This window comes from Phoenix dactylifera, chromosome 6, assembly GCF_051530095.1.
Source record: "Phoenix dactylifera cultivar Ajwa chromosome 6, Ajwa_hap1_PhDact_Kaust_v1.1, whole genome shotgun sequence".
In the NCBI taxonomy this organism is placed as follows: domain Eukaryota; kingdom Viridiplantae; phylum Streptophyta; class Magnoliopsida; order Arecales; family Arecaceae; genus Phoenix; species Phoenix dactylifera.
The window spans coordinates 36,491,203-36,509,458 of record NC_143195.1 but is presented as its reverse complement, the minus strand read 5'-3'; the positions used below and the strand labels follow the sequence as shown (position 1 = coordinate 36,509,458).

The 18,256-nt window shown below is 37.4% G+C and overlaps 3 protein-coding genes across 5 annotated transcripts; 1 reads left to right on the top strand and 2 right to left on the bottom strand.

The window, feature by feature from the left end:
* Positions 1 to 3,593: 3,593 nt before the first annotated feature.
* Positions 3,594 to 6,435, bottom strand: LOC103721151 (uncharacterized). The gene is made up of 3 exons (XM_008811225.6): positions 6,122 to 6,435; positions 4,703 to 5,167; positions 3,594 to 4,609 (listed from the first exon to the last, which is right to left on the bottom strand). The coding sequence occupies exons 1-3, from the start codon at positions 6,230 to 6,232 to the stop codon at positions 3,917 to 3,919; spliced, it is 1,269 nt and encodes a 422-aa protein (XP_008809447.4). The 5' UTR covers positions 6,233 to 6,435; the 3' UTR covers positions 3,594 to 3,916.
* Positions 6,436 to 9,350: 2,915 nt separating this feature from the next.
* Positions 9,351 to 13,717, top strand: LOC103721140 (F-box protein At4g35930-like). Of its 3 annotated transcripts, XM_089923638.1 has the most exons (7): positions 9,405 to 9,786; positions 9,880 to 9,918; positions 11,112 to 11,182; positions 11,295 to 11,734; positions 11,855 to 11,929; positions 13,031 to 13,140; positions 13,226 to 13,717. In XM_089923638.1, exons 4-7 carry the CDS (start codon positions 11,378 to 11,380, stop codon positions 13,482 to 13,484), a joined length of 801 nt encoding a protein of 266 aa, XP_089779764.1. In that variant the 5' UTR covers positions 9,405 to 9,786; positions 9,880 to 9,918; positions 11,112 to 11,182; positions 11,295 to 11,377; the 3' UTR covers positions 13,485 to 13,717. The 3 variants fall into 3 exon arrangements, with proteins under 3 accessions (XP_017701671.4, XP_089779764.1, XP_089779765.1); XM_017846182.5 differs by lacking the exon at positions 11,112 to 11,182 and having other exon boundaries at positions 9,351 to 9,786; XM_089923639.1 differs by lacking the exon at positions 11,112 to 11,182 and having other exon boundaries at positions 9,648 to 9,786; positions 11,611 to 11,734.
* A 1,263-nt stretch (positions 13,718 to 14,980) lies between these two features.
* Positions 14,981 to 18,122, bottom strand: LOC108511800 (GDSL esterase/lipase EXL3-like). Its single transcript, XM_017846184.4, has 5 exons — positions 17,732 to 18,122; positions 16,286 to 16,416; positions 15,963 to 16,193; positions 15,583 to 15,838; positions 14,981 to 15,453 (listed from the first exon to the last, which is right to left on the bottom strand). Exons 1-5 carry the CDS (start codon positions 18,015 to 18,017, stop codon positions 15,257 to 15,259), a joined length of 1,101 nt encoding a protein of 366 aa, XP_017701673.4. The 5' UTR covers positions 18,018 to 18,122; the 3' UTR covers positions 14,981 to 15,256.
* Between the last annotated feature and the right edge of the window lie 134 nt (positions 18,123 to 18,256).

Sequence of the window (18,256 nt, the reverse complement as noted above, 5' to 3'; positions counted from 1 at the left end):
AAGGGTCCAGACAGATCCCAGATACTACAGGCAAAAAAACGCTTTGCTGAACCCAACTCCTTTTTCAGTTTAATCAGCTGCCTGATAGCCGAATCTTACCATTGCCATCAATACCTACTAAAAAGGTCCCAAAGTTCTTCAATCATTAGAAGCAATTAGACAATTAAATGAGAAAGAAAAAGTAAGCTAAAATCAGATATTAACCATTATCAAGCCACCCCTTTCTGTATGAGCCAAATTATTATTATTTTTTTTCTTGTCGATGATCTAGTTGGCTGCAGATAGTGGCCAGCCAAAGATTTCACAGATCAGAAGCACAGTTGCCAAGAGATGAAAAATGACATGAAACACTACATAAAAGGGAAGCAGGAAATACAAGCTATAGGTTCCCAGAGAAGCATATGAGACATCTGAAAAGTAACAGAAAATTTGCAGGGGGCACATGGAAAACTACAAGCAAACCACTGAAAAACTAGTCTTCAGTGGTTCCTCCCAAGTACTTCCAAAATTTCTTGTTCAGAACAAGTTCTTGATTGTCCTTTTGTTTTTTCTTGCAGCTTCCCATTTTACACTGTTTCAAGGTAAAGAGCATTTTCCTGAGACAGCCATGCTCAAAAGCAAAGGAACAAGTTCCATGTGAGCTCCAAAAAGGGTCCTAGTAAACGATAACTGCACCCACCAAATGAAAGATGAGGCGATCCTGAGATGATCTATGATGTGAGTACCACTAATTTATCTGGGCCTTTGCTGGTATACAAAAAGATTTTACATATCAATGTTTCTCTCAAAGAAGAATTCTTCATCTCTATCCTTTTTCATTTTGTTGGATATGCAAAACCTACCCAATGGAAGGACGGGAGATTGGATGATGCTCTTTCCTTTTTCTTGGTGAGAGGATGATGCTCTCATTTAGTTTGTCACTTCCTCGAATACTAAATCCTCCTAGGACCACATGTTCACATGCATCAGCCATTGGTAGTTTAGCACCTCCACTCTATTGGTTTTAGGTCTCCCTGACAAAAGAGAAGGACAAAAGGAAGAATAAAAGGTTTATTTGCATGAATACCCTCCCAAATTGATATTTACATGTATATCCTCGTCAAACACTTGTTTTGCAATTCTACCCTTTTTTTTATTCTTGTTTTTGTATATGTACCCACGCCATCTAATACCGTTAAAAAATTAACGATTTCAAATTAAAATGACTAAAATATCTTTGATGGATAGATATGTAAAAAAAATATTTATAAGGCAACTGCGATGGAGGACAACAACATAATTTTAAAATTCTATTATATTTCTAATTAAAATAAATATGGTTTTTATGAATGGTGTTAGAAGAACTATTATATCAGGGGTATTTGTACAACAACAGTATTTTATAAGGGTACAGAAATAAATATAAATTTAAGAGGGTATCACGCAAATTTAAAAACTCAAAAATAAATGGTACCGGATGAAGAGATGAAATATAGAAAAGTTCCACAAGAAAAGGGGTCAAGAAAAAGAAAGAAAGCAAGAAAAGATTAGGAGGAAAAAAAGATCGTGAGCCCTCTAGGCTATTTTCAAGCAAGAATTTGTTGGAACTTAGAAGCACTTGGAGAGTGATTTGTCAGAAATGTTATTTCCTGCCGATATCTACAAATTTCTTGAAAAAAGTAATAAACAGGGCAGCAAACACAGAGACCATCAAAATCTCATATTGTCATGTATTTGGAATTTTGGATTAACCTAGTTGCCTAAGAAAATAAGGGACAGGTGCCCACAAGCTTTCATTTGCCCAGGCAACTGGAGTAGCATTTCCAGGCAATTAACTGGAAGAACCTAAAATCAAAGGTGACGATTATCTCCATTCCATATCTTAAAATCTCAAAATAATTATGCATAGAAATTAAGTTCTCCACATTGTTTCAGTTTTACTCTGATTTTTTTCAAATAATTGGTGATTCAAACACAAGTAGTTTTTTTTTTCCATCCGATTGTCATTTTGACATTTTGGAGGATAAATATTTATCTATCAAGTTAGATACATTTATAGACAGTATATTGCAAATAATTGTAGGACTTGGAAAATCCAAAGAATTGTCAGAAAAAGCAGCTTCTGTATAAGGAACAGCATTAAGCAAGCAACTGCCTCGCTCAGTAGATTTTATCACTCTCAAAGATAATGCCTTCTTGAAATGATTTCTAAGCATCACAACATGTTTATTTCTAAGTGAAACCAAGCGACAGGGTAATCGGTTCCAAGTATCATTTGCTGGAGAGTTGGTCACATTGAAAACAGAGTGCAAAGCCAGACCATCAATGCATCAGGTCAGCTTAAAAACTCTGAACAACAAGTGCAAGAACCAATACTTAATGTCTAGGCAACATAATCTGCACTAGGAAATAGATGTAGAGGGTACATAATAGTGTACCCTATATTTTCAGATGCATTGACCATCAACACGATTAGGTTACACCCTTGGAAATGGTAAGATATAGAAATCACAATGTTCAAAAAATGGTACACATGTCAAGAACTTAGTGCATTGACTACAAGGAAAAAGATTATCAAAAGACACAGTTACTGAGGATCCCACGAACAAGAACAAAATAAACACTCATAAAGCATACTCTCTAGACGAACATAAAAGGAGCACCAGAGGATGAGTAATTAGATAAGCACAGATGAGGATCAGTTTGACAAAGCATAGAAGTGGAGATCAGTTATGTGCGAGGAAGCTTAAGAATTTGATATTATTTCCACTCAACTGATACCATTCCAGTCAAGATTATGAGAACTCGATAGTTGAATGTGCAGATGCCATGAGAAAAAAACAATCACAGATTCAAATGAGAGGTACCACAGGACAGATCAGAAAAGATGGCCCCTGAAGGGCAGCCAACCTATGTTTGAAACTTTGTACTAAATAATGTTTGGTGTTGCAGACATGACACCAATGGAAAACAAGGTAGATCCAAATAATTAACAGAAGTTTGACAGCAAAGCATACAAAGTAAGCCTAACCATCCATAAAAGGCATGACGGCTGCATATTGGAGAGAATGAAGAAAACACTGCTCTTTTACTTACAAGAGAGAATGAATAATGACAGCCAACATGATAAAATTACATTCCATTAGGACAATAGCCCATACGCAAAAATGCATCAGTAAGCAGCATAGAAAGCATACCATGACACAGGAATAGAAAAAACAAGGGAAACAGGGGCAAAGTACGGATATACACTCTAGCCCCACCGGCTAAACATAAATTACATCGATAAACATGTCAGCCAGAGTACAGGTGCATCTATCCACAAAACATTATATATTTTGGCCATGTACATACTTATAATGATTAAGAAAACACACCAATTGTAGTATAACAAACATAGATACGGCTGAAGTATTTAAAAAGTGCTAGCTATCTACATTATACAATGACAATGGTCTATGGACCTAGCACATAGCTAACGGATGACATATATCAGCATACACCAGCATTGATGCAACTCCATAGCCATCTTAGACTGGAATAGCTATTTCAACCATACCTTTTCCTTTTACATTTGCTATTTCACAGAAAACATCCACTTAGAAAAATAAATAATACAAGATAAAAATATACTCTATTTCTTTCCACGACAATAGGGAACAAGATGGCAGTAATGCTAATTATATCAGCGGACAAAAATACCAGGAATCCACTCTGAATGCCCAACATATACAGAATGAAATCATTCTTTTCCTTTCATCTCTTGTACTTTGTCATCTATCATAAGAATCCTAGAGAAAAGAAGTAGAGAAATATACACTTAAATTAAAAAACAGAATCAGCCTAATCTGGTGCAAAAGAAATTAACTTCTTTGGCAAGCTGGGGCCACCAATTTCCGGCATATATCTTGCATGATGATAATAAGGTTCTGACTAATCACATAGACCAGCTTGACCGAAACACCAGTGCAAGAGATGGGGTCATCCCCTCCATCACATATACAAGACCTGGTTGCAAGTTAATGCTCCTACCAAGATTGTAATTAAGAAATCCTTCCAACTGGAACTGATTTAAATGTCCTTTGACAGTCCCTCCTATTCTCAAACCATATCCTAGCTCATCGCCTGGGGTATCATATAAAGAGATGCCCCACTGGAAGAAATTATGGCTAGATTTCTGAACCTCAATCCAACCACCAAGTCTGGTACTTTCATCAAACTCTGAATCTAGCATCAAAGCAATGGATCCAGATGAGATAGAATCTACTGTATTCCTTGTAGTGGCATTAGGAGGTGCTTGCATCTGTACACCAGAGCCCGTCTGCTGCTTTAAACTGCCCAATGGAATAGCAAATGGACCAAGTTTGATCAGCGGACATGGTGATATAGGCATTTGCCAAAGACCAGATAAAGTCATTTTAATTTCTTCAAGTGGTTGATAGGCAACTTGTGCAAATGTGCTCCAGCAACTCCTGTTACCATCAGCACTATGTTGCATCCCCTGCCCAGAAACCAATCCGGCTAAACAAGCTTCAACATTTGATCCTTTAACAATTAAACCAGCAGCACAACTATGACACTGACCGAATAGAGAGGGTCCAAATGATGAAATCCCAGCACGACGATGCCCCTGACAGAAACTATTAAGTTAGAAGAAACATAGTCTAGATAGAAACAGTAGAACCATATTCAGAAACAATCTAAAAATTTGGAAAGGCATTACCTGCAAAATATTTGAGCCAATTCCAAAATTGCTGCATCGAGCACCTAACGGAACTGAAATAACAGATAGCCAGTCATTGATATTTGCCACATACATCAATGATGAAAGTGTCAGAGGAATTTCAGACCTCCCACTGTCGTGGACCCAGCATTTTTGACTAGTTGCAATCTCAGCTATTAGAGCATCTTTCTGTCTCACAACCGTCTCAAAAATGAACTTTGAATCAATGCCTATTCTTATTCTTGCTCTATCCAAGGCACCACAAGCATGCTGGAAATCATTTCCAGCAAGCAACATAACTCCAACCACATCAAGAAATCCTTTTATTTGTGTTTTGGCTTCCAGGAATGGAAATCCTTTGGTAAATTTATAGACAGAAAGCATGCTTTCCACTTTTTCCTGCCCGTCCCGTAGCTTCCCTAAGTCAGAAAATGCTTCTCGATGCAAACGCTTCAATATCTCCACCTAGTAAGTGAGGACACAAAAACATCACGGGTTGCAGGGTTAGGAATTAGCAGATAGTTTTGTGAAAAAAAATGAAGAAAAAAGTGAACTGCTGAAATTGAATGCATTTGAAAAATCTGGTGGAATTACATGTGACCTGATTCTCCCTTCTTTTTTTTTTTGTAAACATTTAAAGAGGTGTCTTTTTCTTTAATAAATAACCGAATACAGTGTTGTACTCCAACTTTGCGATTGCTTATAATTATTATCACCATAGAAACCTGAAGTCCTTTTATTAGAACCCTATCATTTATTTTTTTATTTTTTTTATTTTCCTTCGAATGTATAGCTCATTGATCATGCATTCTATCGTTTGCGCTCGTGTGAAGGTCATTTAAGCATTAAGTTTATTGACATAAGACCTTGATATAAAAAGCGGATCCACTGTAATATACAAGGTTGATTACTACATGGATCAAAATAAACTTTATTTATAATAAAGCATATTCATCTTTACTCATTGAACCCCTTTCAGAAATAAGTCGGGCACAATTCCTGAACATGATAGTTATAAAAATTCTTGCAGACAGCTATGCTATCAAGTTAAACGGAATTTTAGAAAGAGTATCAAAGATCAATGCAAAGTTCAATCTCTCTCTCTCTCTCTCTAATGAGTAACCAGATGGCAGCTACTACTACGAACCTATACCCTTATGAATATCATATCTTAGCACATGAGAAGCAAATTCGACTGCAGCAAGAGCAAATTGCCCATTAATTTCCCTTCCAACCGATCATTACTGATATTAAGCTATAAGGTTCAAATTCCCAGACATTGGTCTAATGCCTGGCCATAATTTTCAGTAAATTTCAACGATAGCATGCATTTTGTAATCAAAACTATCAGAAAGAAGCAAGAGATTGAAATTTCTTTTCTTCTCTGCGAAAAAGATAGAAATAAGGAGGCAAGGTTACTGGGTTTTGGGTGGAGAAATCTGTGCTTTTCTGGAACCCAGCCTTCACAAAGCCCTCGCCAGCTTTTGCGAACCCTTTGATCTTATCCATGAGCAATCCAACGGGCTCCATCTTCGGGCCAACCACGAATTTCGATAGAGAGGAAGAGATGGAGGATTGGAAAGAAGGCCCGCGGAAACCCTAGCAAAGCCTAATTCTATTCTTCTCCCTCCAAAACGAATGGCGGTACTTCGGTTTCAATTTGAAGCCTCTCCGATACCCTTTTTTTTCTTTTTCTTTTAATCTTCTATTCTGTTCTTTTCCTTTTCTCTTTTACTTTATTCTTCTTCCCTTTTTTTTTTTCTTGCTGCTTGGTGACTTGGTTCTGAATTCTGATTGTACCTTTCGCATGAACGAGATGATCGATCTTCGTTGGCGACGTTGACTGTTGGATTGCGTCACACACAGATCTCAAAACACTGCGAACCATTTGATGCTTGAGCTGAGAAAAATAAACATGGCACAACTCCGCAAAAATTAAAAATGAAAAGAAAGATTGTATGAATATTCTTTTAAAAATTTAAAATTGCGTGAATATTTTTTTAAAATTTATATTTATTTCTGTACCCTCATAAAATATATATATTTGCATAAATATCCCTACTATAGCGGTTCTTCTAACACCATTAATAAAAACTATATTTATTTTAATTAAAAATAAAATAAAATTTTGAAATTATTTTTTTGTCTTCCATCACGATCGTCTTATAAATATTTCTTTTTGCACATCTACCTATTAAGAATATTTTAGTGATCTAATTTGAAATCGCTAACTTTTTACGGCATTATATGGTGTAGGCATATATATGCAAAAATAATGATAGAAAAATAGAATAATAAAACAAGTGTTTTAAGATGGTATAGGTGTAAATATTAATTTTGGAAGGATATTAACGTAAAATTTAATATTTAGGGAAATATTCCCCTAAAAAACTCAAAGAAAAATAACTTTGAAATTTCACAACTTTCCTTTTTTTTCCTAAGTGATCAATCTTTTTTTTTATTAACTTAAAAATAGGGAAAATACTTTAGAAGAAGATAACTATGTTTCTGCTTTGACTATATAGGGAAAAAAAAAAAAACCCTCCCAATCTCTCACCCATATCTCCAATTTTGGTTCTATTTAGAAATTAAGAATAAATAAAAATATAGATACTTTTCTCTGCTATAATTATTCTCTCTCTCTCTCTCTCTCTCTCTCTCTCTCTCTCTCTCTCTTCCCTCCAAACTCTTGAGCTTTTATACATGCATATACATATACAATAGGCTCCCATTGATTTCTAATATTTTATTGTCCATTAATGTAGTTATGATGTCTATTAGAATATCAAAACAGAAGCTATATATGGCCAATCCTCCTATGGATTTATTAAATGTCGAACCCATTTATGACGATGAATAAATTGATGCAAGAACTTAATTTCTTTAAAACAATAATGGCAGCGAGAGATAAAAGAGAAAAAACATAGCACTCGTTGAGCTGCCTCCTCGTACTCTTTGCATTTCCTAAAATACATGTGCTATGTCTCACGGCACTTAGAATAGCTTTAGGAATCTTATGAAAAATATGTAAACAAGGCTTGCGGTGGAATAAAACAAGATTATGCGAGAGATGGAACCACCCCATGCATGTTAGTGAACACACCTGGGATTATATATAACTAACCAATGGCTGCCATGGGAGGAATGGGGAAGAGTGACTGAAACTTTGGTTTCTCTTCACATTTCTTTATGCTCGTCTACTGCATTGAAATCAGGTGGGGTGAGAGGGTTACTCTCACTCTAAATCACAATAGTTTCATGATTTTGAATATATATATATATATATATCTATAGAGAGAGAGAGAGAGAGCTGGACTTGAAAATACTCGGATGGATATCTATCTAGATTTTGTCAAATTTACACTAGATAACAAGAATCCTATATCGATGATCTGAACTGTTGGATGTGATTTGCTATCTTTAAACTGCTTACATACCAAAAAAACACGTGATTTAGAGACCTCTAATATATGCATCAACTAATATATATATAATTTAATGTTATTTAGATTATTCTTTTTTGACTACATCCAACAACTTGAGTCATCGAACTCTCATTGTCCAATTAAAAGTTGATTGGATCCAAGTGAAGATCCACTCAAGTACGTGTTGCGCACGAACCAAGATATATAGATGGTTGTTATTAGTGACGTTAAACCTAGTACGCTAGGAAATCATGTTAACTAAGATGCGTCCCAAAGGCCAGCTACCCTTTCGACCAATGTCAAGCACCGCACGCGCCAACAACTCATTGGATCATGTCTTCATTATATATTTGTTCGTTCATAGGTCAATATTTTCTTGTTGGTATGATCTCAAATGCTAACTTTTGTCCAAATTACTCGCTTCGCCATTGATGGAGAGCTTGATTAATTGCGCTAAGATTTTAAATCTCTTTTCAACAAATACAAAATATCCCTTCATAAAAGGACAAACATAATTTTGTTCTATCTAAAAACTTAAGAATATTCTTCGAAGAAAATTATAATTTTTCTATAACCCATATTGATTTTTTTTCTCCATAAAATGAGGGTATCCTTATTTTCATCGAAAGTTATTATTATTATTATTATTATTAAATTTCAATCAAATATGAATTTTTTTTTTTGAACCAAAAGAGTTCTAAATGATCATATAAATGCAATAATCAAATTAGTTGCACCCACAAATCATTGCCTCATGCGGGACCCCGCCATTGGTCACAAGCCTCTTCCCAGGATTTGAACTGAATAAAACGACGAAAGATACGACCGGAAAAATACAACACTAGCGCATGGGATCCCCTTCTTATCACGCCTACATGCCGCTCCTCCCGTTTTGCGCCAATATTAAAGCGTCACATGTCGGCTCATTATTCTATCACGGATCCCCACAAACGGCCATAAAAGCCCCCATCGCCGACCACGTCTCCCTGCGCCGTGGCAGGAGTATCCGAGGCTTCGCCGCACGTGGCCACCTCCCTCCCCCATCACAGCCGTCCATTCCGGTCACCTCATCTCGAGCACGGTAGACCTCAGTTCCGTACTCCCATCGGTACCCTCGAGGTTAATCCCGTCACTTTAATTTTAAAATTTAAATACGTATTATTTCGAGTTTTCCCTCCTTAACCCACGTTTAAAGCCCAAAATTCCAGTTTTAATCCACCTTTATCGCCCACCGCCACAGCTCCCATAACCCCCGGGCCCGTTCGCGGGCCCGTCCCCGCGCTCTTCGCCGCCCTAAACGGAGGCCCGGCCCTGCCGCTACCGAGCCAGGAGACCGCCACGTAAGAGTCCAGCTCTCCACGCCGCTGGATCTCGTATCCTCGTGTATCGGTCAGCGTCGTGTTTCTGTGAGTTTATTTATAGAAGAAATTTCTCGGCTTCCCATCACTTCGGGTTTCTTGGCTTCTTGCAACAGTAGTCGAAAAATTTTGGCGCGCAGTTTTAATAAATTCGAAAACGGGCGGAGCCACGCCGCGCCCGTCTCTGATCTCTATCCCCCGCTCTCTCTTCCTCACGCTATCTCTCGCCCCGTCTTCGGTTTTGTTTCTGTTTTAGGGTTTTGGGTCGCTGGATTCGATCTATAGGTTATCCCCTTGCAAGGTATGTGATTCTATTACCCGGTTATTCTCGCCTTATTTCCTTTTGATTTTGTGAGAACTTTTTTTTTGGTTATTCTGGTTTGTTTGATTGCAGGGGAGAGGACTGGAGCTGGGCGCTACATCTAGTTATCCTGTAAGCATTCTTTTTTCCCCAGTCCTGTCAAACGTTTGGAGAAGAATTAGATTTTAATAGTTTTTCTTGGCAGTAATGATATGTATATGCTTTTATTCCCTCGTCATGGTGGTTTTTATCATATTTTTGCTGTTTTATATGCTGCTTTCCCATCTTTGTTGTCTTGGGTATGCAGAGTATGGCTGTGCTATAACTCTCCAGCATTCTTGATTGGAATAGAATAAAGATGTAAACGTTATTTCGGAAAAAAAAGCCTTTTCAATTGATAGCAAGTAACGTTTGGATGAATTTGATGTGAGTGTGTTGGAAACGAAGGATTATTGGGCTTGTTTTCAAGCGTAAAAGTTGTGTTTATTTTTTCTGAAGGGCAAAATGGAGGAAACGAAATACTTCCCCAATTTATTAGTAAGTGTGAATATATACAAGAGAGAGCAAGCGTGAGAGTTGGCTGTGTTTGTTTCTGCCATGATGAAACCTATTTCTTTGTTGAATCCCTTCTGTGAGTTAAACTGGTTTCGAATGTGATCTGGTTTGACTCAAATAGCTGGTAGATTTCTTTAAGATAGGTTATGTGCTAAAAACCTGCAGTTCTATGAAATTTATACCCATTCATTTTTCTTTATTGACATGATAGTGGCTAGTGATCTGCTCATTTCCTTCAATGTTTGTTGAGATGAAGCACATAATTTTCTGAGAATGGAAACTAATGGGACAATGCATCTTTTTTTGTGCATATCAGGCTAATCTAGATTCTGTTCAGCTGATTATTAGATCAGATGATTTGATTACCTTTTTGCAGACCATTGTAATGGGAACTCTGATTTTGTTTTTTTGGTTAAAAGAAGATGAATGCTTCAATTGTTGTGCTCTTTCATTGGTGAAATTGCGGGAAACCTTTCTTAATTTTGAGGAAATCAATCTAATGGCATGACCATCAAGCCTTGTTGTAACTGTTTGCACTCATCTTCGTCAAGCCTTATTCACCAAATATTCCTATTAAGGGCATCCTAGGGGGTGCGCGTGCACATACGCACACATGTATGCAGCGCGTCTCTCTATCTTTTTTTTTTTGGGATCAGCAAGGGCGTCCTGGTGTTAATGTTAGTGTTTTTAAAACTTCTGTCTATTGAAATTCCCGGTCCTCCTCTCTTCTTTCTAGACATTCAATATTTCTTCTTTTTTTTTCCCTGCAGAAATTCTTAGTCTCAGTCTGAAGAGGAAGTGGGTGATTAAAGATATAAACATGGATTTTAGATGTTTCTAGGTTGCTGTATTTTAAATTCTTTAATTTTCCTGTGTCAGATGATATAAAGCAGACAAAAACATTATGTTTGACTGACGTAGTCTTTGTTGTTTGTGTTTTTCTTGGAATTAAGATTAAAGGTAATAATGGGAAAAAAAGTTCGAAAACTTGGAAAATTGCATAAAATTTAATCTATTCGGGGAAATATTTTTCCTGATGAGTCCAAAATCCATGGCATTCAAACAAAAGAAGCGAGTGAAGAATGCACGCAATAAGTACTTGAAACCTGGCGCACTTGCCCAGCTCCGTAATAGCAGGACCACAACCAGATCTTGCACAGATATAGGCAAGAAAAGGGTTGTCTTGGATTCAGAGAAGGCAAAATTAGATTTACTGCATCAGGAAGAGGTTACTGTTCACAGTAATACAGCTGCTGCATCTCCAATTAGGACCAATTTCCAGCCTATGGTTGATGGGAATAAGCAGCAGAAATTGCCTGAAACACCTAGAACACCAGAAGGGGCAGACTGCGATAATCAGTTGGGGCTTGAATCTCTTCCTGTGGACCTCCTGGTAGGCAATAACAAATCTTTGATTGGTCCTTTATTTTGTCTTGTAGTTCTCAATGTTCTTGGTTTCCTTTTTTACCTCTTTATATCTAATGTGAATAGTTGAATGTCTTCTGGTTTCAAGGTTAAAATCCTATGCCACTTGCATCATGATCAGCTAAAAGCTGTTTTCCATGTTTCTCAGCGAATTCGGACAGCTGTAAGTGTCCTCTTTTGCTGCTTTATCAGCTTAGCACTAGAAATTTTTTCTAAGTGTCTTGTTAGTTCTCATAATTTAACCATATTTTGTTCAAATATAACATATAAGATTTTCTCTTTTATGTTGTACATAATTGGTGCATTGGTTTCCTTTAGGTATATAAATATAGTATATAATTTATACCTTACAAAACATGAATCTTTAAAATATCTGCATTGTATAAGGTCTTTCCTCTTTTTTTTATAAAATATCTTTGGTTTATTACTGTTTTTGGTGAAAATTGAAAGCTGTACGTGGCTATCTAGCTCTTGATAGTCCAGCCTTCTTGCAAAATGCCCTGCAATACTTCATTGAACTATGCCAGTTTGGTTACTTTCTATGTCTATCCCCTCTTGTACAGCTACATGCTTTCTTGCTCGCTAAAAACTAGCATTCTTGTATTTATTTATTATTATTTAATTTTCCAAAATTTTACAGCTAGCCTTGGCATTGTCCCTTCTGGAAGCACCAAACATGCATGGATACCTATATGTCTTAGCGCCATCAATTAGATCCCTAATTTTTTTTGTAATTTATTTGATCTGTCAAGCAAAATATTTGCCTTCAACTCCTTGCAGGCATGGGGTAATTATACAACAATTTACATGTGAACCTAGACCTAAATGAACTTGTTCGCTTATCTGACTAATTTATGGTATTGTTAGTGATTTCTACCTTTTTCCCTCAAGGAAAAATGGAGCGATTGTAACCATAGGAATACCAACATATGCGGACCTACCTTTTTGATGGACTTCATTAATTCTACCTTGCAATTATTTTCATCCCTTCTTTCATCCTTGTTAAACTCTTATTTTCATCCTTAGTTTCTTCATCTCTTCTACATGTTTTCTGGCTTTTTAATAAATATTTTTTTCTTTCTCACAAAAAGAAGTCTGTCCTTTCCTTACTGAGGCTATGACATGGTATGCATTTACTTTGATATTCCTAAGTATCTAAATTGACAGGTTTTTTAGGTGCAACTGTAATGATTGCAAGTTCATGATTTTATCTGGTTTATTTTGAATTTAGAATACAGAAATTGATTGTTAAAATTCAAACCAGGTCCTTCTGGCCAGGCAACTCCATTTCAATTTCACAACTCCTGACCGGTCTAGACAAGAGATGCTTAGAACAAAGACACCTCTTCCAACAGAGCATTGGCCTTTTGTAAGGTATCACACATGAAAGATGCATGAAGAAATTTGTTGGTTCGGTTATTTCTTTCTAACTTTTGTTTATTTTAATAAAATTATCCAGCAAGGGAGATGGGAAGGGTATCCGTGGATCAAGTCCGCACACTCCAAAAGCTCCAAGGCCTGGACCTCGTCCTCCTCGTCTTCACATGATGGATATGAAACAGATTGCAGCTGTTCTTTTCCAGGAGTCTGTGTTACCTTCGAAGTGCATGGTGCCACCAGGTTTGCCAAGGCCTGTTTTGAAGCCCATGGCTTCTAATAGAGTTCTAATTTACGAGGACGAGCTATGCCAGGCGGTAGCACAGAATAAGCTGCATTGACACTTCTACCAACTCTGCTATCCATGTTGTCTTCTTATCTAGTTCTTTCCTATATGTATATGTCTTTTTTCTCCTCCTCATAATGTTCCTGGTAGTAGAACCTGCAGGTTTGTAGCTCGCAAATGCTGCATTAGGTATAAAAGATCTGAGAGGGGGCTGAGATTTGGAAACTATCAGCTTAGAACACATTTGTTTATAAGTCTTTATAAAGTTTTGGTTGGCCTCTCTGTATAGTTCTATGTATATTGTTTCTTCTTGAGCTTTTTTCCTAAATATGTATCCTATAGTTTACTTGTTCATATCTAAATTGCATATCATATATAAAGTGTTTTTCTTTGATCTCTTAACATCATGAATCTACCTTCTATTGCAATTATATATGCTTGATGTCTCAGAATATTCGCATCTACAAGTTCTGTTTCTCCTTACCTTGGAAAACTGTTTGACCTCACCTTATATGCGGACGGATCTTTCTTCCTTGCTCTCCCAAAAATTGCGATTGCCTTGTCCAGTTCATCTACCTGGCCACATTCTTCTAATGGTAACCTTTTACATCAACTCTTCTATGAAATTTCTCTTCAGAAAGAATGACTTTACACTTGTTTCAATCTTAAACAAATGCCTCCTTTGACAATCAGTTCCTTCAATTGTTTTTCAGCCTTCAGCTACCTGTGGCTTTGCAGGCCATGTCTGCCTGGGCATGTTTTAAATCTATATTCGTAGTTTAATTTTGAGAACCTCTTATCCTCTCCAGGAAGAGACCCATGAATGTTTCTCTGATGTTCTATCAGTTTCTTGATCTATTGGTGCCACTTTCCATTCTTGCTTTTGCCTTGAGATGCATTAATTGACTTCAAAAAGCAGACAGATGAGAGTATAAAATTCGTCTCTGCTGAGGTTCTATCAGTTTCTTCATCTATCGGCGCCACTTTCCATTCTTTCTTTTGCCTTGAGTTGCATTAATCGACATTGAAAAGCAGAAAGATGAGAGTATAAAATTCCTCTCTTCTGCCTTTCTCATGGTGTACTTCCTGAAGAAGATCAATTTGATGAAAGCACAGAGCTTAGGCTCTGCTGGAGTTAGTGTGAAGTAAGTGTTGGACTTCCTGTAGGATTTCATATCCTTCTTAGCCTCCATTATCTATTGTAACACTATTTTTTCAATTTTTTACTTCTCTGCTAAATCTGATAGTGTAGTCACTGTCTCTTTAGTAGTTAGATCGAACAAGTGGTATCACTAGATGTATGGTTTTTATTTCTTTTAATAATACTTAATATACTGATTTGCCTAAAAATGATTTAATGTACCTACACAACCGGTAAATGACATTTTGCACATCAATTTTGGGATGATATCCTCTTCTATGGTGGATAATGTTCCCCAAAATATTCAAGATGGAGCTCCACTTGATTTTATATTTTTTTTGAGGTTAGTTCATTTCTTTTATCTCCTCAAAATGCCCATGCGAATCTTCTTATGCAAGGCTTCATCCACATGCCCAATAAATTTAAAGAACTTTTATTCATTCTTTTAATGACAGACATGTTTATATGCTGCACATAGATATGATATTCTTATCCTCATACTGCATGAATATAAATTGATGATGCTAGCATAACACGCCTGGTGCTTATGCACCTGTTACATTTGAAAACAAGATAATTTGGATCAAAGCAGATAAATAATTTGATGACATTACTCATAATATTATTTAAGAACCAGGAGCGAACCAGGAGCAGCTCCAAGCAGATGGTGTGTTGAGTTTGTTCTTCTAGTTTAATAGCAATGAGCTATAACGTTGCTGAACTTGCCTCATCAAAATGTTATAAGCCCTCTCTGTAGGGTGATAGACATCCCAAAATAAATATTTCGAAACATCATCGCATGCAGGAGCAGTGTAGCTATTACAGGTAAATGTAACCTCGAAGATTCCTGTGCCGCAGCACCCCCTCTTGACCTCCTCAAACCCTGCAAAGGGAGCAGCTCCAAGTTAGAAATGTGAATTGAACATGTACATTCACCAGGTAGATGATTTTTGCAGTTCTATGCGGTGGCCGCGATGATGATGCCTTAAAAAGTTTAGATCGACCATATTACCGTAAGCAAAGGGGCGTATAATCATATCAAGCAAAGGCGTATACATATCGATGTAGACTATCCTCGATCCTGCTAGTGTGTGATTTAGCCTTTGTATCTCCTTTTGTAGTTCAGAATTGAGCGTTTTAGAAGCTTGGTTATATAAGGTCACACAATCTCTTTCGATCCCTCCAGCGCGACTTCTTTGTGATGGCAAGCATCCTACAGGAGGAAGTCCTGTTATGCCTATCCTTCGTGCCCCTAAGCGGTACAATTTCTGAAAGATGAAGAACAATTGTAAGTGATGAATGCTGCTAAGTCTGTCATTTTGATTACATTGTTTGAGGTTAATGATTTTCTCCCAGGAGGACATAATCCTAACTGTTAATAAATATAAATACCTGGAAGAAACTTGAAGCTGATTGCACCACAAATCTGATGTAGGAGGAAAGATCATAGTTTCTTCGAAATGGGCTAGTGAAATATGTGTTTGCTAAATCATCATTTCCTGTAACCACGATATATAAACTTCTAGAGATGATGGTAGAAGCTTTCTTTTCTCCTGCAATTGCCTTTAACTTCTCTTTGTACTCCTTGAACAAATTTAGTTGATCATCCATTGTTAGAGCTTGCTGTAATAACGAAAGCCAATCATTGGTCAGGATGATAGAAAGATATGATCTAGGATCCTTAGAAAGTTCTGAAACAAGTCTTTAACATATACCACTAATTGAGCTGTCAGAGGATCATATCCGCCGCCGCCGGAGGCAAAGCTTACACCGGTGAGGAGATCTTGGGCATCAAGCTTCGTGCCGAGATATGCTGGTACATATTCCTTTATCCCTATCAGAGAAGCTGGAACAATAACAATCTTTTGATTAAACATAACATGAAATCCTGGTGTATGTTTGAATAATACATATTTTTTCATGTAGAGATAGCACTAGTTTGATAGCCCTCACCACAATACTCTGAAAGATATCTGGGTTCCAGCTAGCTAGCAGTGGAAAGTTTTCTTTAACTAGTTGTTATTATGAAGATTTAACTATAATATGCTCTCTATTTATGTGAGAGTTGTCTTCTACTGCTCTCTGTAGATCTCTCTTTTGTGGTCGAGAACAAGCATGGCCTGTTGAAATGTAGGTGAGCATAGAGAGGGACGCTTGTTCACGATCAAGGATGAGCCTGAGATAGACCCTGAAACTGGACCCGCAGTTTGAGTTTGGGTCTTGAAACTAGATCCCATCACAGAACTGAGTTGCGAAGGTTGATAACAACTCCCGCAAACTTAGACCTGATCTGGACCTATCTTGAATTTCAATCCGATCGGACATGAACTTGTCGAGTGAATCAACATCTTGTGCAGGAATAGACCCAATAACAATTAAAAATCAAATATTTATGTAAATATGCTTGAACTTTGCTCGAGCTCAAGCCCACTCTGCTATAGTTGTTCGAGCTCTTGCGGTATAAGATCTGACTTAAGCTTTTGATTAGAAGGATCACTAGAATCGATGCGAACTACTTTGGCCGCTACGAGCAGGATTGGATAGGATTCATCATTTGGACCTCAAAATGAGCTAGTCACACTTTTTTTTTTTTTTTTTTTTGGTGGGGGGGGGGGGGTGGGGTAGAGATTTTGGTTGGGCATATCTCTTAATTCAGAAAGAGTTGGATCAAGCAATAGAAGGTGAACTCGATGTAGGAGTCGAAATCTACTTCCCGTAGAATCTTCATTTTTTATTTATTTTTATTTGTCATGTCTATTTTAGTAAAACTAGTCCTACTTGAGAGAGGAATCCGACTAGAATTGTATGAGGGTGAAGCTTTCACTATAATAAATAAAGGCTATATATATCAATCAATGAACTACCAATAAAACAAAATATGAGATAAACTCTAATTTTGTCATTTTTGTTTGTTTTTTAATTATATCTTTTGAGAGATACAAATTGAATGGGTTGAAAAAAAAATTCTCTTCGAACGAATCAAAGCCAAGCCCAAGCCAAGCCCAAATCAAGCCCCAGAGCAGTTGTTTGCACCCTTACCATCTGGCATGGAAAGGAGGCACGAAACTATGCCGATCACCTCAGTGATACTACATTCTCGCATTATTGCAATGCAAGGAAAACCCTAAACCCATGCAGTAGACTAACTCTTCCATGCTTACCTAATATGTCCGAGGGGATCTTCCCGTTGCTAAACCTTCCGGTGGCTTTATGCCCGACGAAATCTTTCCCGTAGGGCGGGAAATTGCATCTGACCGTGGTGATGATCGCATTGTTGTTGCCTGGGTCGACGATCGAGTCGCCAAACACTATTAATGCAGGAGGACGAGTCCGATTGGCAGCTTTGGCAAGGCCTTGGATGATCCCGAGGAGAAGGATAAGGAGAGTGAGTGCAGTGGAGGGAGCTCTTATGAAGCCGTTGTTCCCCATCATCCAGCTTCTTCCCATGGCTACTTGGTTATGCTGCAGTGCTCCCAGCGCTAGAAAAGCTGGTCTAGCCTATCAAATGATGATGGATGCTCACGAGATTAAATAGAGTGACAAGAAGGCATCAATTTTTTGGGTTTTTTGGTATTACTTTTCTTATAAGATGCAGTTGATGAAACTTGTTCAGCCTCCCTGAACTCTAGAAGGTAACAGCTGTTTCATCTCGGATTTGAGTACTCAGAAGGCCATTCCTTCGAAGC